The sequence below is a fragment of the Chionomys nivalis genome, chromosome 10, assembly GCF_950005125.1.
Source record: "Chionomys nivalis chromosome 10, mChiNiv1.1, whole genome shotgun sequence".
In the NCBI taxonomy this organism is placed as follows: domain Eukaryota; kingdom Metazoa; phylum Chordata; class Mammalia; order Rodentia; family Cricetidae; genus Chionomys; species Chionomys nivalis.
In genome coordinates, this window is record NC_080095.1 from 79,738,085 (window position 1) to 79,765,664 (window position 27,580).

The 27,580-nt window shown below is 45.0% G+C and overlaps 1 protein-coding gene across 1 annotated transcript; it reads left to right on the plus strand.

Moving 5' to 3' along the window:
- Positions 1–27,453, plus strand: Tspan13 (tetraspanin 13). The gene is made up of 6 exons (XM_057783199.1): positions 1–278; positions 20,026–20,193; positions 21,506–21,586; positions 22,722–22,835; positions 24,874–24,987; positions 26,416–27,453. The coding sequence occupies exons 1-6, from the start codon at positions 216–218 to the stop codon at positions 26,488–26,490; spliced, it is 615 nt and encodes a 204-aa protein (XP_057639182.1). The 5' UTR covers positions 1–215; the 3' UTR covers positions 26,491–27,453.
- The last annotated feature ends 127 nt before the right edge of the window (positions 27,454–27,580 follow it).

Here is a 27,580-nt window from a genome sequence, read left to right on the forward strand (position 1 = left end):
GGGCGTACGCCCGGCGGAGCTGCTGCGGCCGCAGGTTGCAGAGTGGGTGGGAGCCGCTGCGGGCGCGGCACTGCAGCGCCAATCCTGAACCCCGAACCCCGAGCTCAGCACCCAGCCCCGGCCGCAGGCCCCGGAGGCTAGGATCCAGCGGGTACCTTCCCGGCCCAGCCGAGGACGTTTCGACCCCCAAGGCGCCCACCAACCCACGCGCCACGATGGTGTGCGGGGGCTTCTCGTGCTCCAAGAACTGCCTGTGCGCGCTCAACCTGCTGTACACCGTGAGTAGCCCCGCGCCCGGGGTGTCACCTGCGGGGGCCTCCAGCCTCCTCCCGGCGAGGCTGGCCAACTGCACCCCATCCCTCGCCCCTTGCTGGCTTCCCACGCCCACAGGCTCGCCCGCGGCCGCCCCCCCCTCCGCCCAGGACCCCGATCCCTGCTTGTCGCAGTCTCCGCCCGTCTTTCATTGTGTCGCTCGCCCCTCGCCCGACTCTCTGCAGCCCTTCCCGCTCACGCATCTCTTCCCAGGATCCCATCCCCATCCCTCCAACCGTACGCTCCCGGCTGGCTATGCCATCTGGAGCGTGATCGGAGGCTGAAGAACAGCCCAAGCTTGGAGGACAGTTTGGGGGGTGGGATAACGTGGCCTGGGGTGGAGCAGGCGGCCTGTGGATGGCGCCCTTCTGGCTCTGCTCTGAGCACTGTGGTTTGAATGGAGGCTGCCAAGGGGGTTCACAGGATGTCCGTGGCTTCCGAAGTTTGTTTCGTGCTTACATAAAGTCTCATTGTTGATGTTCCTGCCAGTGAGGTTCCAGCTTGATGCTTTTCCCATGCCTTCTTCCCTTCTCCCTCTTTATCAATATTCAAACTCCATTTCAGGCGAAGTCCTTCAGTACACACACACACACACACACACACACACACACGCGCGCGCGCGCGCGCGCACACTCACACTCCACCACATAAGTCGTTTGTTCGTTTTCTCTCCCTGCTTATCAGCTCATGCCTCCCAGTTTTCACGTTGAAAGCTCGTTTTGATTTTTGAGGCGTAATTCTGGCCGAACAGGAGGAAGACGAGGTGACGTTTATTGACACCCGTCTACACCCCAGCCTTCTCCATGTACATTTGTCATTCTGTTATTTTTCTGTGTCTACATTTTCTAACGGTAAAGACCAAAATATATTTTCGTAGCTGGTAGTCAGTGGGTCTGGAGTGGAACCGAGCTGTGGAATCTCGATTTTCCCATAAGCTGTCTCCACTGTGTGGACGAAACTTCCTCTTGGCCATCTCACGCCGTCGCAGACTTGCTGTTCCCTTCTATAAATACACCTGGTGCTTGCAGCACCCACCCTGAAAACAAACCCAGCTCCCCTGTGTTAGCTGAGCCAGGCCATCTGGGGCAGCTTAGGTTACATCCATGGGCGAGAGAGGCTGACTGCTCGGGGTTAAGGGCAGACACAACCGTTCATTTTTCCCTTTCTTCTTTTGGTGTGTGTCTGAACATGATGTCAGGGCTTTGAAGGTAGGCCAGAAATAGACATCAATGGCGTAAGCTTTTCTGGCTAGCTCTGAGGCATCTAGACAACATGTTCACAAATGGTAGACTCGGCAGAAAGAGACTAGAACACGGGGTGATATAGCTCCTTGTAATTGGAGCTTCATGTCAAGGCGTATATCGAAATCCACAAGTCTCACGTGAGGTATGCATACCATGTTGCTTATTAAGTAAATTCCCATCCATTCTTCCACCGTTTTCTCTGCTTAGCATGAACGATATGCGTCACATTCTATTTTGTGCCCCATCCCCCTCCTGCTTCGGTGATTCAGTCATGTGTTTACCTGATTCTCCATCTTCCTGTGCCTGCGTACACACAGTGCAATGGCCGCTTCAGTGCTGCCTTGGCTGCCTGTGTGCATCAATGGGCAGTATATCCATTTTTAAAAGCAGGAAGGGTTTTTCAATGCCAACTGCCATTGCTTTCAAGGTGCATTGTTTCTAGCTGTCATGTCATGAACACCAGGAAAAAGAGAAGCTGATTGGAAAGGGATATGTTACGATTATTTAATATATGTCTTAAGCTATTGACCTCCAAAATGTGTTTTATTGATTTTTAACAGGTGTACAGTGAAACTTAATTAATTGGAATTCATAGGACTATAAATGTGGTTAGCGTTTTAAAATCCTAACTATTTTAAACAAAGGGACAGTTCTTAATATAAATTATCTGCCTGTCTCGTAGACATTGCAAATAGGTTATAATACAGTAAGTTCCAGGGGAGGTGAATGAGAGGGAGAGTGGGACGAGACCTTAAACAGTAGAAAACCCTCCTGCAGCTATCGGTTAAGTTCTGTGTCCTCACTGCCTCCCTCCACATTTTAAGAAGTTTTAAAAAATGTGGTAGCCGGCAGAGTTGAGCTTGGTTCCTGGGAGGTGTTTTTTTTAGGGCAGGAATAAAAAGATCCTTTGTAGGTTCGCCTCCGGCCCTGGTAACTGCCTCTATGGTCTGCTCAATGCTGAGAGATTAAATATGAGGTCATTTCTCAAAGTGTTCGACCAGGCCTGCCGGTGGGAGTGGCAGGTGGAAGGTTCCTGGCTGAGTTAGATGTCACTGCTGTTCTGAAGCATTTCCTGAGGAACCTGGGGCTCTAGCAAAGCCGTGTGTATCCTCAAGGGATCCAGCTAGCCGGACCTCGGTCAGTATGGCCACTTCAGAAAGAGAAAGCAGGTCCCTAAAACAACTTGGAAGGAACATCGCCTCATTTGCCTCGGGAATTCAGTGACCCTCTGGAGGCTAATGGTGGGTTTTTGTGCTTTTCTGCCATGGTTCTTTAAACTAGGGGGGGGGGTTCCCCAGTGCTGGAACAACCTAGGGTTAATGTGGTGTATGTAAATAATCTGTAGTGTTGATGAAAGGGGAAGCCCAGCCGTGTTGTAAGGCGAGGGCCCCTTGCAGCAGGACTTCCTGTGTGTAGAGATGACGAGTTTCTGTATCCACAGTGTTGCTGTGTGCGCCTGCTGTGTGTTGTCATTAGCCCGGAAATGCGGTGCAAGCGAAATAGGGTCTCCAGTAAGGATGCTTTAGTGAAGACTGTTTCACTTTCTGCATGCGGTTGAGGACGGTATTCTGCCAGTCTCGCACTCCACTAAAACCCCTGGCAAATGGATCTAGAAGCCCTGTGTGAACACATACTTGCCCTCTATGAAGGCTCGATTTGGGCATATCACATGGTGTGTAAGAGCTGAGACACCTTAAACTTTAGGACCGAGTGAAGTCTTGCTGAGCTAGGAATCAAGAAGGGGTGTTTAAACTGAGGAAATGAAGGAGTAGCTTGGGAGTCTCTTTCATTTCTTCAGGACATACATATAAATTAAAATTAGTTTGGGAAATTAATTGCTTTATTTATTTATTTTGAGACAGAGTACTGACCAGTCTGGTCTTGATCTGTGTAGCTCAGGCTGCCATCAAACTTGGAGTCTTCCTGCCTCAGCTTCTTTTTCCTTTCAAATTATTTAGCCGTTTATGAAATAGTTAATCAAATACATAACCTCCTACTAATGCAGAATTCCAAAAGTTCAAGGGTGGCAGGGTAAGTTTTGCTTTCAGTTATGAAACAGTTATGAATCGCTTATTTTATCTCATTCAAATGACTGTCTCCAGGTTCCATTGCAAGACCAGGAAGGTTTTCAGATCTGTGCATGATGCCGGCCGTTCAGAATTCCAACTGAAAAGCACAATTTCAGATTCCCTAGAATCTACAGTTCCTGATGCTTCATTTTGGCAATGAATCTCACTTGAACCTCAATGAGACCCTCACTCCAATGCTTGTGTTCAAAGCCACTGACTCGGGTTCTGGAGTGCCAGGGTGAAAATCTATCGCCAGCTGCATTTTTACATTCATGTGTTTATTTATTTACCTTCATGTGTCTGAGTGTTTATGGACATGTATGTCTGTGTATCATGTATGTTCTCAGTGCCTGAAGAGGCATGGGGTCCCCTGGAACCACAGTTGCACATGGTTGGAGCCACCATGTTGGGTGCTGGGAATTGAACCTGGATCCTCTGCAAGAGGAGCCAGTGCCTTCAACCACTAAGCCATCTCTCTAGCCTCTAAATATGTTATAGCTGAAAATATTTTGATAAGTGTTGAAAAACAGTTTTTAAAACTACACATTGTTATTTGTGGGAAATTGTAAGAAATGTGAAGTGAATGTATTAAAATACATAACATATTGGAATTTTTTCTGCACGGTACTGGCAACTAATTCCAGGGCTTAAAACATTAAGTAACGGGCGATGGTGGTGCACGCCTTTAATCCCAGCACTCGGGAGGCAGAGGCAGGTGGATCTCTGTGAGTTCGAGACCAGCCTGGTCTACAGAGCTAGTTCCAGGACAGGCTCCAAAGCCACAGAGAAACCCTGTCTCGAAAAACCAAAAAAAAAAAAAAAAAAAAAAAAAAAACAAAAACAAAAACAAAAACAAAAACATTAAGTAATTGGATAGATGACTTTGTAAAATAGAATCAAACAGAAAAATATGACAAGAAGTGTTTTTATTATACTCGGGCCTTTTAGAGATGCCCTGCTGTGCTGACAAGATGCCTCAGCAGATAAAGGAAGGCATCTGACAGCCAGAGCTTGATACCCTGAACCCACGTGGTGGAAGGAGAGAAGGAACTCCTACAGTCTGTAGGAATGGTGTAGTATCGTTAATAATCATATTGTGATTTAAATTATAGGTAGCATGGTTTGATATATAATATAAATGGTTTAGTATATATGGATTTTAACTTCAGAAAGTAGCATAAAGTTAAAATCAGAAAGAAATTTTGTAAGTTGTGTGTGTGTGTGCACGCACGTGTGTGCGTGTGTGTTTTTCTAAAATCTTCCCAGGTTTTTCTCTTTCACCATTTCTTAATTTGTGAGTCTTGACTGCTTAGCTCAGGGTGGCCTTGCAACTGGTCACCATCCCCCTGCCTCAGCCTCCCGTGGGATTGCCACCGTTCCTTGCCATGTCCAGCTGAGTTCTTTTACTTACTTTCCTTGGTAAGTAACCCACTTCACAGTTTTCCCTTCTACATCTTTGCTTGTTTTGAGAAGAGTTCCCCTGACATATCAAACAGTATACTGATTGTTGTACCATGTCTAACATGAGTGCTGGCTTAGAAGAGCCCGAGGACCTGAGTGTGGTCCCTGGGACGCTTGCCGTGGAGCGAGAGAACCAATTCCTGCACATTGTCCTCCTCTGACCTCCATGTGTGCTCCGCGGCACATGTGCACTATGTCCACCCCACACAACGGATGGATGAATGAATAGATGTAATTAAGAAATAAAATTGAGATCTATTTTATAATAAAATGGAAAAAGTTCATAAACTGGTAGGAGAAAAGTGTCACCTGGTTTACTCAGGAAGCCAGCTCGTCCAGCACTACCCTAAACCACACAGCACACTTTTTTGTTTTATTTTTTGTTGTTTTATCTGTAGCCTCTTTATTTGCTAATTGATGATGATTTCATTCTTCCTTCACGGAACTGTGATGACAGTAAAATAACCTAGACCGTGTGAAACACTTCGGCGTGGTAAAGAAATAGAACTAAATCCTTACAGCTTCAAGAATGAAAGGTGAATTATTCAAAACTTTTGAACTATAAACTTGTGCGCTATAACGAAGGATTTTTCAAGGCATTGGGTTTTGACAGACACATAAGTCAGTGTGCTCCAGGGAAGCAATTCATAGCCTCAAATAAAAACAATGGTCTTTTACTTGTAAGAAGATAACGGCTGGTATGTGTTGGCTATAAACATAGAATTACACTTTGTAGATTATTTTCTATTTCTATTAAATGTGTATATGTGCGCCTCATGTACGCAAGGCAAGTATTCTACCAGCTGAGCTTTACCCCCAGCTTTTGGGGTTTATATTTAGCTATATTTAATTAAATATATATTTAAATATTTAATATAAATTTATATTTAATATAAAATATATGTAGATATCTTTACATTTAGTATAGGTTTTAGTACTATTCTAGTCATTAGAATTCTAGCAAATTGTAGTTTTTATTCCCAAGTAAAACTATTACTTCAGCTAAGGAGAGTCTTAACTGAAATTGCTTTGAAATGGTTGCATTTAGCATTTTTCAAAATTCCGATCATTTTAAAAATGACTCTAATTTGTTTATTTTGCTTTGCTTATTTATTCATTTATTTATTTAGAGACAAGGTCTCACTGTGCAGTCTTGGCTGGCTTACAGCTCACTATGTAGAGCAAGCTGGCTTCCAACTCATAGAGAGTCGCCTGCCTCTGACTCCCCAGTGCTGGGATTAAAGGTGTGAGCCACCATCATACCCAGCCTCATTTTCCATTTATGCATCAGGATCGTGCTATGTAGCTTGAGACATTCAAATTTAATTTTTTCTGGCTTCTGTCACTCATGCTGGTTTATAGGCATGTGCCACCATACCTGGCTCTTCAAATTACTCTGATATTTTGATTTATGATTAGATGTGTGTAGTAATACCCTGTTATTCAAGCCACTATAGGTCCACTTGGTCCTTGATACTCACCACTGAGTTCACAGTTCAGAGTGAAGCAAAGTTACTCTCTCCATTAAATTGCAAAGGCCAGATGTACTTGACAAGAGTCAAGTGTGAGTTAGGAGAGGGCTGTACCTAAGTGCATTGCCTGTACGTGGATTTGGGGCTTTGAAGCCACGGAGCCTGACACTAAGTTCAGTTTGTTCTTTTGGACTCATTTTCCTTACCCACAAATTCTTTTCTTGAGGGTTGTTGTTTTTTTTTTTTTTTTTTTTTTTTGGTATTTTGTTTAGGCTTACACACAAATGATCTAAGAAGATAGAACACTTATCCTTAGGTCACAAGGACATTGGACTTCAGGCATAGGCCATTAGTCATTGTAACCGTCTTGTTTGTGAAGTTTCTGAAAAAAGGAGTGCAATTCTTTTGTAGTATTCTGGTTAGTGATGCCAGAATTCCTGGCTGTCAGCCAGCCAGAAACAGCAGTCAGAATCAGGAGAGGAACAGAGAGGGTTTTTCTTTTCTCTTGGCCACCTGCTTCTGAACCAGTAGTCTCCTCAGTGTGAAGCAGGTTACAGATGTGCAGACAGAAGCACTGAGGGTCTCCTCAGAGTGAAAAGCTTACAGTTGTGCCTGCAGAAGCACCGAGGGTCTCCTCAGAGTGAAACAGGGTACAGATGTGCAGACAGAATCACCCAGGGTCTCCTCAGAGTGAAACAGGGTACAGATGTGCACACAGAAGCACCAAGGGTCTCCTCAGTGTGAAACAGGGTACAGATGTGCACGCAGAAGCACCAAGGGTCTCCTCAGTGTGAAACAGGGTACAGATGTGCACGCAGAAGCACCCAGGGTCTCCTCAGTGTGAAACAGGGTACAGATGTGCACGCAGAAGCACCCAGGGTCTCCTCAGTGTGAAACAGGGTACAGATGTGCACGCAGAAGCACCCAGGGTCTCCTCAGTGTGAAACAGGGTACAGATGTGCACACAGAAGCACGGAGGAAATTCATAAAGCTATTGCTGAAACAGCAGCTTAGGATAAACGTGTTTTCAGCCAAAGTGAAAGAACAAATTCTGGGCATGCTTTGAGGGTGGGGCCAAGATGATTTCTCATGGATTGACAATGGGGTACCAGAGAAAGAGGCAAGTGACAGAGGCCAAGTGGTTGTGGCCCAGACCCTGCCAAGATGGCATTGGGTTGGCAGGACCAGAGAAGGTTCAGTATTAGGTGTGAGGTCAGAGATTCTCAGGCAGTTGTTAGCGAGCCTTTGAGACTCAGCACTGGACTCAGCGGAGAGGGCTACCAGGAGGTACCCCTTAAGGTACCATGAGCATCAGGGTGGCCGTAGCAGAGCCACAATGGGATGAAGGCAGTCAGTGCATGGACTCTGGGAAGGAGTTGGGGGAGGAAGAGCTGGAAGAGATTGTGATGGAGTTGGTTGCTGGAGCGGCTGAAAGGAGCAGTGCCGAGGAGAGGGGCTTGAGCCTGTGTGTCAGGTGGTGCTGACAAAGGAACTAAAACTAAATTAGCTGTCATTTTGTGCCTTCCTGCCAGCCTTGGATGACTTGGCACCGGGGATTGAGCCCGGGGCTGGCTGTGTATGAACCGCCGTGCATGCTAGACAGCTCCTCTTCCAACTGTGCTCCACCCCAGGCACTAATTATTGTATTTAACACAAAGAAGTCATCGAAAAGCACTGTCCATCCTCTCCTTTTCTTACAATAACAACAGTAAGCCCACGTCTCCACCATTTCTTAGCTGACCACACAGTGCAGCCCAGCATTAGTTCCTGAGCACAGAGGTCAACAAGGGGCTGTTTTGCCAGTATCCCCACCTCTGTTTTGTAACCGCTGTAGAAGAAACAAAGGGGATGGAGTTTCATTGGCAGCTGAGGGTGCCATTTCAAAATAATTGGCCTTGGAAAATGATTAAGCCAGGGTCCCTTACTTTTGGTTCTTTCATATCCTTTCGTTAGAGGAGTCAGGTGCGTTGTGTTTTCTTGCCTGCTACCTCAGCTCACAAAGAATGGCTGCTTTTTGTTTATTTTGAGACAAAGTCTCACCGTGTAGCTCTGGCTGGCCTGAGCAGGTTGGATTAAAGGTCAGAGATCTGCCTGCCTTTGCCTCCTGAGTGCTGGGATTGAAGGTGTGTGCCACACCAAGCCAGCTGAGGAGCCAGCCACCCTTTTTTCCCTCCCTCCCTCCCGTCCTCCCTCCCTCCATACTTATTTTGTGTGTGTGTGTGTGTGTGTGTATGCGTGTTTGTGTACCTCCTGTGTGCAGCAGTATACGGAGGCCAGAGGGTCTCAGATCCCCTAGAAAGGGAGCTGCAGATGGTTGTGAACCACCGTGTCGGTGCTGGAAATCAAACCCGGATCCTCTGGAAGAGCAACACGTGCTCTTAGCCAGTGAGCCACATCTCCAGCTCTACTTTTTAATTTTTTTTAATTATTTATTATTTTTTAAAAATTTGATTGTATTTTTTGTGTCGTGGTGTTTTGCCCCCATGTATGACTGTGTGTCATGGCATGCCTGGTGTCTGAGGAGGAGATTGGGAAAGGATATCAGGGTTCCTGGTCCTAGAATTACAGATGGTCCTGACCCTTCAGGTGGGGTTATTGGGAACCAAATCTGGTCCTCTGCGAGAGCAGCAAGTTTCTTTAGTCCCTGAGCCTTCTCTCCAGCCTCTTGTTTGTTCTGAGACAGAGCTTTCGTATGTAATGCTGGATGACCTGGAATTCAATAGGTAGGCCAGGCTAGCATCAATTACATGGTACTTACCTTGCCTCTGTCTTTGAAATGCTGGGGTTACAGGTACATACATATTACCATGTCTGGCCATCAGAATATCCCTTTTGTTTTAGAGCTAACAAAACATTTTTTAAAAAGATTTATTTATTTATTTATTATATATACAGTGTTCAGCCTCCATGTATGTCTGCAGGCCAGAAGAGGGCACCAGATCTCATTACAGATGGTTGTGAGCCACCATGTGGTTGCTGGGATTTGAACTCAGGACCTCTGGAAGAACATTCAGTGCTCTTAACCTCTGAGCCATCTCTCCAGCCCCCTAACAAGACATTTTGAATAATAGCAACAGCTAATCTATTTCTGATGATCAAAAGAAGTAACTGACTTAGAAATACTTCTAATCCTGTCTTCATCTTGTTCTTGAACAGGGTGGATATTTGAATATTTGAGGAAAGAATGTACTTTTATGTATTGCACGTACAAAGAATAATCTGGAACATGGTTGGACTGAGTTTCTTTCCCTTCAATAGTGTATAGATTGAAGAATAAACATTTCCCAGTACACTGATGAGGAGCAGTGAGAATTCCGTCATCCAGCAGTTTGCTCTGCCACCTCTTCTGCTCTAGGCGTTTAGCCAAATGCTGGGAATATAAAATATATATATCATATGCTTTGACTTTAGGCCACCTGAAGTGTTTAGGGCGCCTTTAAGGACACCAAAGCTGGCTGGGGCTGGAGAGCGGAAGGTAATGACTAACCTCCAGAGGCAGTCACACCTTTTGCATCTCAGGATTTAGAGAGCATAGGAGTACAGACTTAATATTAAAAGAAGATAGGCATGATGCCAGCATAGGAATGACTTATTCTGCCTGCCTTCAAAGAGCAATTAAACATCAATTAGTGTCTGTGGTGGTTTGAATGAGAATGGCCCCCCATAGACTCATATATTTGAATGCTTTGTCCCCAGTTGGTGGAACTGTTTGGGAAGGATTAGGAGGTGTGGCCTTGTTGGAGGAGTCATGCCATTGGGATGAGCATTGAGGTTCCAAAAGCGCTGGCTGTTCCCAGTTAGCCTCTCTCTCTCTCCTTCCTACTTTATGATAAGGATGTAAGCTCTCAGCTGCTGCCCTAGTGCCATGCCTGCCTGTCTGCTGTCATGCTCACCACCATGATGGTCACTAACACTCTGACACTGTAAGCCCTCGATAGACTCTTTCTTCTAGAGGCTGCCTTGTCTCCTCATAACAAGAGAAAAGTAGCTGTGATGGTGTCTTAGTCCATTTTCTGTGGCTGTTAGAGAATATAACGGACTAGGCAATCAATAAAGAAAAAAGGGCTCCTCACAGCTTCTATAGGGTTACCTACAGCTCCTAATCCATCATCAAGGCCCTACCTTCAGGACCACGCCTATCCTGAATCACTTTCCGAAAGCTCCTTTTCCAGTGAAGGTCGGACACATTGGTGCTGTTCTCTGGGCTGTGCTGTCTTGAGCTTCCGCTGACGATGTGTCCCTTAGCGTGCAGTGGTGGCACCTGGGAATCCTCCTCTGGGGATTTGTCGGGGGGAGCTGTGCTAGATTTAGACACTTTCCTAGTCTTGTGCTGTGACCCTTTCCCATCATAGCCCTTTTAATTCCCTTTAAAGCTCTCTTTGTATATCAAATTTTCTTTGTTTTAAAGGGAAAACAGGAAAGGTTGGTGCTTCCTGCTCATAAAAACAGCACCATCAAGGAGTTAACAGGGCCGTAATCTGTTTTTATCAGCATTTTGTCTCCCAGAGGAAGGAAGCTATTTGTCATGGCTCTAAATTTACTTTCTGATACAATTGCTTTCATAAGAAAACTGTTATTATTCTTGAACAAGAGTCTTTGTAGTTTCTTTGTCTCCCAAGGTACGGTGACAGGCTTGGATTTTTTAATTATGCAGCTACCGTTCATTTCATTTGAAGCTGTAATTTTTAGATTACTAACTTGGACTCATAACCTCATTCCCCTGAAACTGTAAGCCAATGGTAACGTTTAATTATCATGGCTGAGAGAGATAAGTTGTTTCATTATTATATTGGAAAGGCTCCTTTTTCATAAAGGTTAAACAGTGATAATCTATCTTAGAAGTCCATTAAATATCTTTAAGTGCTGTTTCTATCCTGAGAAATTAATTGTGACTGTTAGGTGGGTTTTAGTTTTGATATGTCAGAAACGCCACTCACAAGCCAATATGTCCTTTTCAGATTGTTTATATTATAGGTCTTTCATTTGTGTGTGGGTTTTATTTTGCTACCCTATTTTTCTTTTATTTTTTTAAAAAAACTTTTTTTGGTTTTTTTCAGACAGGATTTCTCTGTGTAACAGCTCTAGCTATGTAGACCAGGCTGGAACTCGCTCTGTAGACCAGGGCTGGCCTTAACCTCATAAAGGTCAACCTGCCTCTGTCTCCCAAGAGCTGGGATTAAAGGCATACACCACCACTACCGGCTCTTTTACTACTATTTTTAAAGATTTATTTTTGTTTTTAATTATATGGATGTGACAGTGTCTGAGTGTGAATTTGAACAAATTCATGTAGAGCCCACAGAGGTCAGAAGAAGACATTGAATTCTCTAGGGTGTGAGCTGCCTAACGGTGCTGTAAACTGAACATGGGTCCTCGGAAAGAGCAGTGTTAACTCTTAACTTCTGAGCCATCTCCTCCTCTTCCTCTTCTTCCTCTTCTTCTTCCTCTTCTTCTTCCTCTTCTTCTTCCTCTTCTTCTTCCTCTTCCTCCTCTTCCTCTTCCTCCTCTTCCTCTTCCTCTTCCTCTTCCTCTTCCTCTTCCTCTTCCTCTTCCTCTTCCTCTTCCTCTTCTTCTTCTTCTTCTTCTTCTTCTTCTTCTTCTTCTTCTTCTCTTATTTTATGTGTCTGAGTGTTTTGTCTGCAGTATGTATGTGGCTCCACCTGTGGCCTCCAGAAGAGGGTGTTGAGTCCTTGGAACTGAAGTTATGACAGTTTGAACTGTCGTGTGGGAAGCAAACCTGAGCCCTCTGCAAGAACAACAATACTCTTCCTTATCTGCTGAGCCGTTTCTCCAGCACCTATTTTGTGTTTTAATCAGAGAAGGTGATGAGTTTAAATAAGTTCATGGTCATACTGTCTCATATGAAGAGTCGGTTTGGCATTTGAGGATTGAATCTACATTCTTTTTGCCTTTGGGAATATCCCTTACAAATGATGATTTCTGTCTGTGTGTTTGTGCTTGTGTGTGCAGGAGAGGGGACTAGGGTGTGTCTGGTTCACATTTCATACTGTTCAGGTATGACGGACCTGGAGATCTCATTTGTTTATCTCTGTGCTGACAACCTAACTTAGAACCTACGTGTACAGGGCAAGCACTGCCACTGGGCGGTCAGTAAGTTATTGCCGGTGGCCTTCCGGTATATGTCTCTTTTGTTCGTTTCCTTTTCCTCAGTAGGAATGACGTGTGAAAGGAATCTGGATGGCACTGGACAACTCCTAGGTGGGGATCAGCAGCTGTACGGATGAGGCAGGATGCTCTGATTGATAGGAAGAAGCAAAGCAGAAGGATTTTGAGTTGGTGCACACATAAGAAAGTACTATTAACATTTCATAGTTTATTAACTAGGCGCTTCATATACACAGACGATAGCATGATGGAGTCCTGTGAACTTAATAGCTGGATTTTAGAGATGCCCAGTGTCCTGCCATGACATCTTCGCTAAGAAGTGATGTTAGTGGAACTGACAGTCACTCTGCACCCCTTTTACCTACCCCGTTTCTGTAAGCAGGCACTATCTTGAAATCCACACCTGGCGTGACATGCCCATTTATGACTTAGACAACAGCTCTTAAGCCGCAGGAAATTGTGTTGCTAGTTTGTGTTTGGAAATTGACGTATTTCATCAAGATTTCTATAATACTTGATTTAGCTTTGGTTTTTGTAGTTTATTGATTGCATTGGAAGAGATTCAGATCACTTGTATTCTATTGTGTGATTACACAGGGTTTTGGATGCCTAGTCGTAGGTGTGGGGTTGAGTCCATTGGTTTCCTGGTTTACACAAGGGTGTAGCAGTGTCCTGTGAGGGCCTAGTGGGCAAAATGAGTCTCGAGGATTAACCTGAACGCAGAATTGCTAGGCTGGTGAGAGATCCAGGGCTCCTGCCAAATTCCAACTCTACCCTCCTGCCTGGAGGTCAATTTTGGAATTTAGTACGTGTGAGATTGTGTTTGCTCTACTATTTATGATTTTGTTTGTTGATTGGCTTTCCATCAGCCTCGGGAGCCTCTATTATTGTGTCTTCCTCATAGACTCATAGATTTCTTTTTTCTTAGGTCTTTTGAGAATTTCAGCTGATAAAAAGCTTCTCTTTTTAAGATCCGGGCTGTTTGGGGGTTGGGATCTGCCCCTGTCTCTCATGAGTCATTTTGGTTTGCTTCTCTGAGGTTTTCCTCGCCCCTCGGTCATTCCAGCTGGTGATTAGCTTCCATCTGAGCCATTTGGCACGCGGGTTCCTGCACGAATGGGGTAGGGTATATTTCAAGGCCTCGAGGATGGGCTGTTTCGTTTCATGACTTTTGAAGCTATCCAGAGGTCTTTGCAGTCTCCCTTACAGTACTTTACCTTGAGAAAAAAGCTTTCTGCATCGCAGCTGTGCGTGGGAACTGGTTCCACTTCCCAGTTCAGCGTGGCCTGAACCCAGAATCTCCTTTAGACTCTGCCCTTCTCGGACCCTATGCCCCAGTGGGCTGCTCTCCACCAGCTGGGCCAGGGCAGCTAAGACTTTCAGTTCTCCTTGCTTTGAGGGTCTATGGGGTTTCATGTAGTTTCTCTGTGTATGTTAAAAACCCTTTTCATTTGTTTGAAATATAGCTCGGCAGGAAGGATTGCGGTTTTATTTTAATTAATCAGTCAGTTAACTTGCATGTCTTTGTAATGAGTGAATGGGTGTGGGCCAGAGCCACTGTGCTGCAGGGACTTGTTCTCTCCTTCACTGTGACTCCCAGGGGAGGCTAGGGAGTAAGCTCAGGCTTGAGCAAGCAAGGGCTTAGGACTGCTGAGCAAGCCCACACCTACAGTCACCTCTAAAAAAGGTTTTAAATTTTTTATTTATTTGTTTGTTTGTTTTTTGAGACAGGGTTTCGCTGTAGCTATCAAGCCTGTCCTGGAACTAGCTCTTGTAGACCAGGCTGGCCTCGAACTCACAGAGATTTGCCTGCCTCTGCCTCCCGAGTGCTGGGATTAAAGGCATGCGCCACCATCGCCCAGCAAAATTTTTATTTATTTATGTCGCACATATTTTGTCTGTGTGTATGTACCACATATGCACACTAGGTGCCCCTAGAAGGCACCCGAGGGCATAGGGTCTCCTGGCACTGGAGCTACAGGTTGTGATCTGTCTTATGGGTGCTGTGGGTGGAACCAGGGTCCTCTGAAGAGCCGCCAGTCCTCTGAATGGCTGAGCCATCCTGCCATCCCCACCGCCTCCCACCCCCTCAAGAGGTAGGGTCTTATAATCAAGGTCTGACTGTTAGCTTGGCGCTTGTTGTCTAATCTGCTTGGTCTTGAACTCTTGGAACTCCTCCTACCTCAGTTTCCCTAGTTCTGGGATTGCAGCTGTGGCCATCATGCCCCATGGGAAGGATTCATATTTCAGAACTGCCCGTGGTAAGTCGAGTAAGGCTTGTCCTCAAAGGCCCTGCATAATCCTGGGTTCAGATGTGTCTGTAATATGCTTCTGAGGCTTTTCCCATTGTTCTGATCAGGCAAACTTTCAAAACCACTGCAGGTTTCCTGTTGTTAACAAACTACTGCACCTGTAGCGGCCTGCAACAACAGGATGTACTCTCCGCACCAGACATCAGAAGTTGCTGCAGATGGTAGAATCTGCTTCCTAGAGTCTAGTCCTTGCTTCCCTTAGCCTAGAATGCTCCTCTGCCTTCAACGCTAGCAGCATGCCATCACAAGCCTCCCAGACTGCACTCTGCTTCACTCAGCAAAGTCCTCCATGATGTGAACCCTCCTCCCGCCTCCTCCAAGGACTCTGGAACTATTTAAGTCTTATTTAGATAATCCAGACTAAACCTATCTTGAGATGTCAATTGAATCCTGTCTTCAAAGTCCTCTTGGCCAATCTCCTCGTGCTGTGGACATTGGCCTTTGAACTGGGCATTATGGTGTATTCCTGTAGTCACAGAGGATTGCTTGAGTCTGGGAGGGACGTGGGAGCCAGCTGGGACATCAAGGGAACACCTCATCTCATAAAGAGGAATGTGCTGGGATTAAAGGCGTGCACCACCATCGCTCGGGAGGCAGAGACAGGCGGATCTCTGTGAGTTCGAGGCCAGCCTGGTCTACAAGAGCTAGTTCCAGGACAGGAACCAAAAGTTACGGAGAAACCCTGTCTCGAAAAATCCAAAAAAAATAAATAAAAATAAATAAATAAATAAATAAATAAATAAAAATAAAATAAAATAAAGAGGAATGTGCTTTAATGTACTTTTTTTTGTCTGCATTCTTTGGCTTATTATGTTCACCTCGGTGTGTGTTTTTTAATCTATAGTATGACACACTTTATAAAAACCTCTAACAGCAATTACTTGTCCTCTTGTGAACTTTCATTTGTTTTTCTACTGACTTTTAGAGCAAAAGTCAGTGAATGACAGCCTGCAAACCACCTTAATTCAGGCACACATGGTGTTTTTATTGTAATGATGTTATATTTATTTATCAACAAATATCATTACCGTAAAATTATATTTATTCATTTTAACAGTTTGCTTCATATGTGTCTCTGTGTGTGTGTATAGTATGATAGTAGGATATTAGAGACAGATGTTAGGATTCAACCCGAAGGTCAGAAAAGCACTGGCTCTTACCTCTACCTCAGTCCAAAATGGCGATTCTGCCTCCAGGAATCTCAGAATGAGGCTGTGTCTGAGAGCTGTCTCCTCCCATTTTATATTCCTCTCTAGGGCTGGGATGAAGGGTGTGCACCACTACCCCTGGTCTGTAAGGCTGACCAGTGGGGCTGTTTCACTCTCTGATCTTCAGGCAAGCTTTATTTATTAAAATACAAATGAAACATCACTACGTGTGTGTGCATGTGCACCCCAACACGTATGTACAGTTCAGAGACCAGTTTCCAGGATGGCAGGAGTTCTCTCTCCACTCTGGGAGCCTGGCAATGACCTCAGGTTGTCTGGCGTGGCAGCAGTCACCCTGACTGGCCGAGTCATCGTCTTGTTGGCCTGGATTCACATTTTTAAATAATCTGAAAAAAATAATCAAAGGAAGAAAAATACTTTGATACATGAAAATTCATGGACTGTCTGAGAAGAAAGTGTTGATGGTTGAGCTGGCACAAACATGTCATCTCAGTACGTGGGAAGCCAGGGCAAGAGAACCCTGATTTTGAGGCTAGCCTGAGCTCCCTGACCTATGCTTGCCATTCTAAAATCTTTTCAACAAAAATGAAACTAAATCTAAACAGACAGCAACACAACTCCTAAACAAAACAAAACCTCAGAACCCCAGCTAAATAAAACTAAAAGATGGCGGTGCTGTCAACACGGCCCTGCTCTTCCGTTTGTACTGTGTGCCTCCATGATTGTACCATATTGGAACTGAATGATCACGGCAGGGCTGTGATCTGCACAACCAGGTTATGTAAGAGGAAATTTTCAACTTCTGTTCTGTCGTATGCCCCATCTTTACATCTCTCACTTATTTTTTAGTTTAATGCTTAAGAATACTTAACTTTTAATATTCTTAATTTTTAAAATTCCCATTAATAAAGATTTGGCATGATCTTGGAAGGATCATGTGCATATATGTATGCCACCCAGGGTGCGTGTGGAGCTCAGAGGGCAGCTTCTGGAGTGTCCTCACCTTCCTCCTGGCTGAGGTCGTGTCTCTTTGGTTTCTGTTGCTGGGCTGTGTATTCCATGCTGTGTGGCCCGAGTGCTTCCGGCTGACTCTCTTGTCTCCCATCTGAGCAGTGCTCACAGCGGATGCCGTTACTTTTGTCATTGTCTGTCCAGGAGCAGACTTGGGTGTCCGGCTCATGTGGCAAGTGCTTTTACCTGCTGAACCACGTTCCTCGCCCAGAAGTTTTGTTTTTAATGTTGAATGAAGCGCAGATTGGTCTTCTTGTCCCTTGAGTTACTGAATTAGTAAACCAGACTCCTTCTCCATAACTTGGTGTTAGCAGAGGGGCTGGGGATGGTGAGAAGTCTGTATTACCATGGACACAGGCTGTGGTGCCCACCTGTTGGTCAAACGCCAGTCTAGGCACTGCCATAAGAATATCTTGTATGGCGCACGCCTTTAATCCCAGCACCTGGGAGGCAGAGGCAGGCGGATCTCTGTGAGTTCGAGACCATCCTGGTCTACAGAGCTAGTTCCAGGACAGGAACCAAAACCACAGAGAAACCCTGTCTCGAAAAACCAAAAAAAAAAAAAAAAAAAAAAGAATATCTTGTAACTATGACCAGAATTTACAGTCAGTAGATTAAACAAATCAAACCACCCTCCAGAGTGTGGGTGTGAATCAGACCGCCCTCCAGAGTGTGGGTGTGAATCAGACCGCCCTCCAGAGTGTGGGTGTGAAGTCCTTACATCAACTGGCGTTTCCCAAGGAATAAAGGTGCCCTGTCCAGATTTCTGCCTGGTCAGTCACAGATGTTTCAAACCTCTCCTGTCTGAGCCTCCCTTTCTTCTGATGCATAGAAACAGATGCGTAGATTAGAGAGCTACTCCGATGTGTGTGCTTGTGGAATGCTTGCAGTCTGTGCCTCATCCCGAGATACAGCGATGATGCTAAGCCAGGAAGAAGTGAGGCCCTTCCTCACACCTTCCTGATGCGCCCGCTTTTACCGGCTGTGAAAGGAAGTTTGCTTGATTTGGGCGTTACAAAGTCAGAAAGAAGATTCCCTCGTAAAGGGGCAGAGGGCCTTTTCTCAGTTCTCCATCGTTTAAAATTGTGAGGTGACTGTGAGAAGCTACGCAACACAACTGCCAAGGAACAGCAGCTGAGGAGGGAGGTGGGACTTGAGGGAATGCTTGCCTTGTTCCCTGTGTACTAGCCACAGTGATGGAGGCCGTGAGTTCCCCGCCCCCGGAAACTGGTTCTGTGGTCCCACAGATGATTTCTTTTGTTCTTGGGTTTTGGCTCTTTAACCAAGATTCTAGAAAGAAAATGTTTTGGATAAAAATACAAATAGATGAACACTATCAATTTTGTTTTTATCTCTACATATGTAAATATCCTTTTTTTAAAAACCAGTTCATATAAAGCATCTTTAGTATTGTTTAACTCATAAAAAATGATACATATTAGCAGAAAAATTCAAGTGATAAATTGTATATTGATAAACAGAGCTTACCAAGTCTTTTAGTAATATGATGCTAGAAAAATCTAGTTTTGAATTTTGATTTTTCCTAACTGGGCATCACACTGCCACATTAGCCCAGGAGACGAATGACCGCACGTGTACAAAGGTTCTCTACCCTGCTCTACAAACCCCCTCCACCCTTCTCTGAAACCCGCTCAAGCTAGCTGTGCCTTCTGTGGGTTAATTATAATCCCTGTGTAGTTTACCATTTATTTGTTTTTGTTTCTGTTTTTTTAAGCGATTGTAGGTGTGAGTTTTGTAACCCCTGTTACACACGGGTGTGCTCGCTCTACTGATTTTCTTTGACAGACCTGTAAATGAAATGGCTGAGTATGTCATGCTTTCTTCTTGCCCAGATGGCATTTCCTTTTAAATAGCTAAGCTCTCCTGCCCTGCTTTCATCTGGATGGCTTTAATGGCTTCTTGTGCCTCTGTATTTTAACATACTTGACGTTGACTGCAATGAACTTCCAGAGTAGTTCTGCAAACAGTTTTCACGTGTTCTCCAGGGCTCAGGCCTGTAAGTTCCAAGGGAGATGGGAGCACAGGAGTCCTTCCTTGCGAATGCCTCTTGCTCCTGGAGAGACCAATGTGGGAACAGATGGTAGAGTGAGGAAGGAAACAATAGCTTCCTATTCCAGGAGCACAGCTTGCTGGGAAGGGAGGACTGGCTGAGCCGTTTGGGGAGGAGTGGGAGGACAGAGGGGGCTGCAGGCCCACTGGGTTGTGAAGGAAAAGAAAAATAAGAACACATACGAACAGCTCAGAATCACGGGCTGAGATTGCTGCCTAGTATTACATGTGCTGGTACTGAGCAAGCAAGCTTCCAGTTGTTCACGTGCAAACCTTGTAATCACATGACCTCTGAGACACCATCGTTGCCTTCTGGGTTAGTGTCTTTTTTAAAAAAGCATAATTGAGGGTTAGATTAAATTAATTAATACAACAGTATCCATGGAGGCTTGTGTGTTTCCGTCAGCTTTCTGTATCTAAGGGTTTCACATTCATGGATTCAGTCACCTGGGTCAAAAATTGCTTCATGAGCACAGATTTTCTTGTCCCGTCGCTTAGCCTTGACATTGCTTTAGCTAGTCTGTCACCCAGAGGTGGTTTGATGCTTACAGGAGGATGTTACAAGTTATACATTGTGACAACTGTTTCTATGAAGCTTGAATTTGGTGTATGTGGTGGCGGGTTCTGGAACCAGCACCCTGGGGATCGTGAGGGACACACCCTGGGGATCGTGAGGGACGCCCGCCATGCTATGAACGTGACTAAGATGTAGACGCCTGACAGCGCTGGCGCTGCGTAACTGAATGGCGCTGTGTAACTGAACCTCCGTGTCTCCCCAGCTGGTCAGCCTGCTGCTCATCGGGATTGCCGCTTGGGGCATTGGCTTTGGGCTAATCTCCAGTCTCCGAGTGGTGGGCGTGGTCATCGCCGTGGGCATCTTCCTGTTCCTGATTGCGTTGGTGGGGCTGATTGGCGCTGTGAAACATCATCAGGTGTTGCTGTTTTTTGTATCCTTTTTAAAAACGAGGATTTTTACCTCCATCAGGTGACGTTCTCACTCATTATTGGTTATATTTTAATGGTTGCTACTAATTTAATATCATTCATTGCTACGAAGCCACCCTTAGGAGGACAATGTACGAATAATATGTGTGAAGAGAAAGCCTTATGTTTACTTATGCCCCACCCTTCCCCATCACGTCATTTTGAGTTCTGTGGACGGAGCTGCAGGCCTGCTTTTCGGGCCACCCGGCTCCCGCACAGCTAGCTTTCCACCCGAAATAACAACACGGAAACTGTATTCTTCTAAACACTGCCTGGCCCATTAGTTCCAGCCTCTTAATGACTAATTGTCACACCTTGATTAACCCATCTCTAATAATCTGTGTAGCACCACCAGGTGGTGGCTTACCGGGAAAGATTCAGCATGTCTGCCCTGGCGGCTGGTTCCATGGCGTCTGACCCAGAGAGGAGAGGCATGGCAATTGTCTCACTTCCCTTTTCCTCCCAGCATTCTGTTCTGTTTACTCCACCTACTTAATTTTCTGTTCTATCAAAGGACCAAGGCAGTTTCTTTATTAACCAATGAAAATAACAATAGACAGATGACCTTCCCACATCAGAGTTCTACTAGCTGGGCATAATTCTGATTTTCCTGCAAATGTTCAGAGTTGAACTGAACTCATTTCGTTACTTCTAGGCCTTCCTAACACATTAATTTTTGGTTAAGAATTTTACAGTATTTTATTCTCTAGATTTAGTTGTCTATATCTGTTTTTTTATTTTAGAGGTTTCAGAATTTGTATTTTATTTTGAATGTGAGTTTTTCAAAATCTAATTCTCCTCTTTCTTTTTGAGACAGGCTCTCTGTAGACTGGACTGACCTCAGGCTTGGACAGTCCTGTCTCTGTTCCTTAGGCTGTGGGATTACAAGTGTATCCCACCATGCCTGCTGTATGTAATTATTCATATCTGTCTAATGAATTGGTATTTATAGTGTATTAGGAAAATGATACAGTGTATCACTTTAAACTCTAGGTGAATTGCTTAGAGTGGACTGTCAACATGCCTGCTGTATGATCTTACGCAGCATTTGCAGTGTCCCTAGCAGCAGGTAAAGGCACTTGCTGCCAAATCTGAGGACCAGAGTTCAATCCCCAGAACCCACACGGTGGTCGGAGAGAACCGACTCCTGCAAGTTGTCCTCTGCTGAACAGCGTGGCACAGGCAGATATACTCGTGTGTGTGCCCCTGCCATAAGATAAGGATAATAACAAAAGATAAATAAAAGTAAAATTGTCCTTAACTTGTAACTCTCAGTACATGATCATTCTCCTGCTCGTATTTATTGTTCAGTTCTCCGTGTCTTGTGCTTGCTTAGCGCTGAATCAGGACCAACAGGTAAGTAAGATTTTTTATTATTATTATTTTTCTTGTTGAGACAGGGTCTCACTGTGTAGCTCTGACTGTCCTAGAACTGTAGACCAGGTTGGCCTCGAACTCACAGACATCTGCCTACCTCTGCCTCCTTAGTGCTGGTATCAAAGCCTTGCATCATTGCTCCCAACGGAGTGAAGTTTTTATTTTATTTTACTTTATTATGCAACATAGCACAAATATGAAAAAGATGGGAGGGAGGAAATGATTGGAGAATAAACATTTCTTTGTAGCACAATTAATAAAATCCCAGAGACAGAAATTGGGGTTCAACCTGAAAGTCAGAAGAGCAAAACAGCCAGCCACTGGCTCTTACCTCTACCTCAGTCTGAAATGGCGATCCTGCCTCCAGGAATCTCAGAATGAGACTGAGACTGAGAGCTGTCTCCTTCCTCCTTATAATCTTCTCTAGGACTGGGATTAAAGGCGTGCACCACTATTGCCTGGTTTCTATGACAACTAGTGTGGCTACAGGGATTAAAGGTGTGTACTGCCAATGCCTGGTCTGTAAGGCTGACCAGTGCGGCTGTTTTACTCTCTGAACTTCGGGCAAGCTTTATTTATTAAAATACAAATGAAATGCCACTACATTTCTTCTTGCCAGCAGTGCCATTTTACCCGCGCTCCCTAACTTTCTTGCTCCTGCATGGCTGCTGGGGCGGTGCTCTCAGGTCTTGGTGATTTCTGCCCTTAAAGAAGACTTAACCCTCACTGGGTGGAAACTGCTGTTCTCAAAAGGTGGCTCCTCTTCCCCAGCGGCTCCAAAGTGTCCATGGTTACCTTGTAGCAGTTATTCTTTTAAAACTCTTTTTGTAAAGAAAAAAATGGGTATCTGAGTTGGAGCAAGGGAAACTTTGTATTGTTACACTTAGAGACTTATGCCTTTGAAGCAAGTCCTGTTCTAAATTGCTTGTAAAAGCCCAGGACCTTTTCGTTCATAGGATAGAAGTGTTCTGCAGACCTAGGCATGCGATTTTGAAAAGGTGTGCTAGTTTTATAGAAACTGTTCCATGCCCGCTCCACTTCTACCCACAGGCTCTCGGTGTCTGTGTTCTGTGCTGGGATGATGTGTTTTCATGCGTCTGTGAACTGTTTCTAGGGCCAACTGCTGGAGGTCGGATGGAACAATACGGCAAGTGCTCGAAACGACCTCCAGAGGAACTTGAACTGCTGTGGCTTCCGAAGCTACAACCCAAATGACACCTGCCCGGCTGTAAGTCCAAACTGTATAATTCTGTTTGTTTTCCTTGAATGTGTTCCCTACAGTTTAATAGGGATTCACAAAGAAGAAGAGGCCTTTCGATGCTGAATTATATTTCAGGACTGTTTGGCTAATGCCTCTGCTCCACTTTTCATAGGTACAAATGTTACGTTTGCCCGTTCTGTGTCTGGTGAGATGCGCCACACTTATTTTCTTGCCTGTAATTCTTCCTCATTCAGCTCCTTCCTATAAAAAACTGTGAGGGAAACATGATCACTCTCGGAGATTTCTGTCTTTGTAGTTTACAAGAGAAGGGTCTGTATTAAATCGCTCTCTTAACTAGCCCGACACCTCCAAGGTAGAAGACCACCCTCCCCTCTTTCCCTTCCTCCGCCTCACAATTTCTCACTCTTTCTGTTTGGATTTGAGCTACTTACTGATGGACCAATGGGATCCATACTTCTGTTTTCTATCAGACTGGTCCACGTAACTCAACCCCAGTCCTGTAGGATAGGCTCAGGGCTTGGCTCATCTAGAACATTCATATTTTGGGGCAACTCCTCTTACAAACTATCTAAAGCCTAAGCTGTATGTCTCTCTTCATGGAGGCCTTTGTGAGACTGTTTCTCTGTATGGGTCTGTATCCATTGCTATGAAACATGTGATCACAAAACTTATGGCCTAAGACAGCTGTCTGTTTATCCTCTCCGCTTTCCACGGGAGTCCAGGTGTGGTTAGCTGAGTCTCCTGCTCCTATGTCTTAGTTTGTTCTCCAGACGCTGTGATAAAAACTCCTGCCGAAAGCAGCTCAAGGAAGAACAGGATTAATCTCGCTTGTAGTTCCAGGTTCTGTTCTGTCGTTGTGGGAACGTCACACAGCAGGAGCTCGGGGAGTTGGTCCCATGGCAACCATTGTCAGGTGGGGAGAACAAGGAACGCATGCGCACTCCTGCTCCGTTCACGTTCTCCCCTTCCCTGTCTAGGGAGAATGGTTGCATCCATGACGAAGGTGGTTCCTGCCACATTTTAACATATTCATGTTCATAGCATATTCAAGACAACCCCTCGCAGGTGACTCTAGCTGTCATGCTGACTGTTAACACTGGACTCTCACGGTGCTGAAGTGAGGTGTCGGTGGAGACTGGAATTCATGCGAGACTCGGCGTCCTCGCCTTGCTCAGGGGACAGGCTGTAGGCTCATTGTTCTCGTAGGATTGTCCTGTTTGCTGGTGGCTGTCAGCTGTGGCCTTGGTCACCACTGTGAAGGGGCACTATGACCAAGAGAGCCGTACTAGAGAAAGTGTTTAGTTGGGGGCTTGCTTACAGTTTCAGAGACTTATTCCATTATCACCGTGGAGGGGGACAATGTGGCTTACAGGCATGGTGCTGGAAAAGGAGGTGAGAGTGAAATTTGATGTGCAGGTGTGTGTGCGCGTATGTGCGTACGTGCATGTGTGTATGTGTGTGTGTGTGTGTGTGTGTGTATATATATATATATATATATATATATATATAGAGAGAGAGAGAGAGAGAGAGAGAGAGAGATAACTGGGCTTAGCATGGCTCCAACATACCCTTAATGACATACTTCCTCCTAATCCCCATATCCTTTCAAACAGTTCCAATCCCTGGTGACCAAGCATTCCGATGTATGAGCCTATAGGGAAACATACTTATTTCAGCCACCACAGCTGGGTATCTGACCACGCATGCAAGTCAGTGTGAGGATCTCTGGGCTGGTGGGATGGAGTCTTACACAGTGCAGTCTAGACGTCTAACCCATCCCATTTATAGTTCCCAGAAGGGGGCGGAGCCTACAGAAGTCTAGACGTCCACCCATCCCATTTATAATTCACAGAAGGGGGCGGAGCCTACAGAGCACGTGCAGGAAATGGCCATCTTGGAAATCTATACACAATTTAAAATCCATCCTCAGGCTGGATGTAGCGCCCTAGCCCTGAAGCTTGTTCGTGTGTAGTGTTAGTTCTTACATGTTTTATTTCCTATACACGTACTATGAAGTAACAGGTCCTGTCTTTTCTTTCGGCAGAGCTGTGCTAAAATGACACACAAGTGCTTACCGTGCGCCCCCATCATCGAAGCGTATGCTGGAGAGGTTTTGAGATTCGTTGGCGGCATTGGCCTCTTCTTCAGCTTCACAGAGGTTGGTCCTCCCCCTTGGTCGGAGGGAGTTCTGGTTTGTAGTCAGGACACAGCATTGCATTTCAGCATAACATCTGACACTAGAAAGCTCCCTTTCACTGAGGTCACTCAGTGTGGACGGAACACCCCCAGCTTGGAATCAGACATCTGGCAAACCCATCGTGGACTCTGTAATGGGTGCCATTCTTGACCTGCTTACCCCTGTAAACTGTAAAAAATAAAGAAATTAGGCTGGGTGGCTCTGGGCTTTCTTCTCTTTCTAGACTTACACGATAAATTATAGTTTAATTTCATCATAAGTAGAACATTAGTGTTATTTAATACATGTTAATATATAATATTATAATCCACACATATGCATATATGCATGTAACGGTTTGCTTTTAATTATCACCTCTATTGCTGGGTGGTGGTGGTACATGCCTTTATCCCCAGCACTTGAGAGACAGAGACAGGCAGATCTCTTGAGTTCAAGGTCAACCTGGCATACAGAGTGAGTTCCAAAACAGCCAGGGCTGCACAGAAAAACCCTGTCTCAGAAAACAAAACAAAACTGGAAGAAATCTGGGAATGGGAGTCGTGAGACGATCTTTCCCGGAGAAGAGCTCGCTGGTGGGTTATCCAGTATGAAATGGTCAGCCCTGAAAACATACATAGAATAACATACATGGACTGAGAAGGTTATGTTTAGGAATACGCATGCGCGCGGGCACACACACACACACACACACACACACGCACACACACACAGGCACACACGCAAGAACAACTAATGAAAGAAGAGGCCATGAATGTGAAGGAAAACAGGCAGAGAAGGATATATGGGAAGGTTTGGAGAGAAGAAAGGAAGGGAGAAATGTAATTGTATTATAGTCTCAAAAGTAAAAATGTATAAAAATTGTGTTACTTTCAACTAAAAAAATTGCCTCTGAATCTGAAAGGATAAAAGGTGGCGGGAAGCGGTCCCTGTGGTGGGCCCTGCCAGTGCGCACTGCCGAGAAATTACACCCAGAAACAGATCTAGCACAAGAGGTTTATTGGGCGAGGGAGAGAGGAGAGAGAGAGAGAGAGAGAGAGCAGAAGGCCATCTCAGAGTCTAGTCTCTGTCCTCTTGTCTGATCTCTGCTCCCTCACCTTGCCCACGTCAGCTCCCTCTTATCAGGGCCACAGTGACTGCACCCTCGAGCCCACCTGGAAGACCCCTCGTAGCAAAATGACACCGTCAAAGGCCCCTTTACCTCAGAACGTGTTCTGGACAGCACGCAGTCCACCGCAGGTCTCGTATTTCGGTGTGATCAGGGCCTGCCCTTTAATTTGTCTGAAGTCTCTCCTCTGAGCAAAAAGCAAGCAAAAGTGATTCAGAAGTTTCAGTTATTCTGTTGATTAACTCAATCTATAGAGCACTTAGTTTTTCTTCTTTTAATTCCAGATCCTGGGTGTTTGGCTGACCTACAGGTACAGAAACCAGAAAGACCCTCGCGCCAACCCAAGTGCTTTCCTTTGAGGAGAGAATAAGGAAAAGTTTTCCTGTGTTGATCTTGCTCCCTTTCTCTAATCTTAAGTTAAGCTTCTTTGTTCATCTGACAGAGCAAACAGTATCTGAAAACTACATTACCAACAGTGGAATTAAATATTTTCACTCTTAAAGTTTCTCTAAACGTGTTTTGTTGACATTGCTGAAAAAGCAGTTGAAATTCATGGTGTCCCCGACCCTCAGTGGTCCCTGTAATCTGCTGTTCTTGGTGTCTGGCACTGTCCACTGTGGCCTTTCCTGCTGTAAAACTGTGTATGGCACCCCTGGGGAAGTGGTCCTGCACCCCGACATCTGGATCTTCCCGGGATAACTGCAGGGAGCGCCGCGCGCTGTGCAGGTAGCTCCCGCCGAAGACAGTTGAAGCTGATGAAGTCGATGAGGCAGAGGGTCTGTTGTGTTCAGTTCCATAGGCAACATCTAAGTTCCCTGTACCTTTTGTCTTTTCAGGAAAGCTGCACTGTAGAGACAAGTGTTAGCATAGAAGTGATCGTTTAGTTCTCGTAGTCCGTCACGATTACATTTGCGTAGTCTAGAAGTAGCTGTGTCTTTAGAAAACTGAAGTTTAGTTTTTGACTTTTATACTCAAGGGCAAAGGAGGTGACACCATTTGGGAAGTGTTCTGGTGTGTGACAGCCTTTGAAATGGGATGAGCTTGAGGAAGATAGTGTATATTTGCATAATCTAACATCCTTTTGTTTTAAATAATTTGAAGTTTAAAACACTGTATTTGTAAGCAACTTGCAATCACTACGTTGGCCCATGTAACAAAAAGATATTTGATTATCTTAAATAACCTTGTCTTGATATTTCTTGGTATTGTGACAGTGAGTTGTCAAATGCAAACATATTTAAATGTGCTACCTCCCATAAGTTGAGAGAGAAATCGTGTTTGTGGCTTGTATGTTACATTAAAAATTAAAAGCTGGAACCCTTTCTTGGTGTTTGGGTTTTGAATCAAAAGAAGGTACTGGGAGCACTGATAACCAAGGTAAGTCAGTGTCCTCTGTCTTTCTCTGATGGCATCTACTGTACCCCAAAATAGTGTTTAACCAAGGTAAGT

Coding starts and splice junctions, on each gene's coding strand:
- Tspan13 (XM_057783199.1), top strand. CDS start 216: ATGGTGTGCGGGGGCTTCTCGTGCTCCAAGAACTGCCTGTGCGCGCTC. Junction 20,194..21,505: donor ATCAGGTGTTGCTGTTTTTT/GTATCCTTTTTA, acceptor TGTAACTCTCAG/TACATGATCATTCTCCTGCT. Junction 24,988..26,415: donor TCTTCTTCAGCTTCACAGAG/GTTGGTCCTCCC, acceptor TTTTAATTCCAG/ATCCTGGGTGTTTGGCTGAC.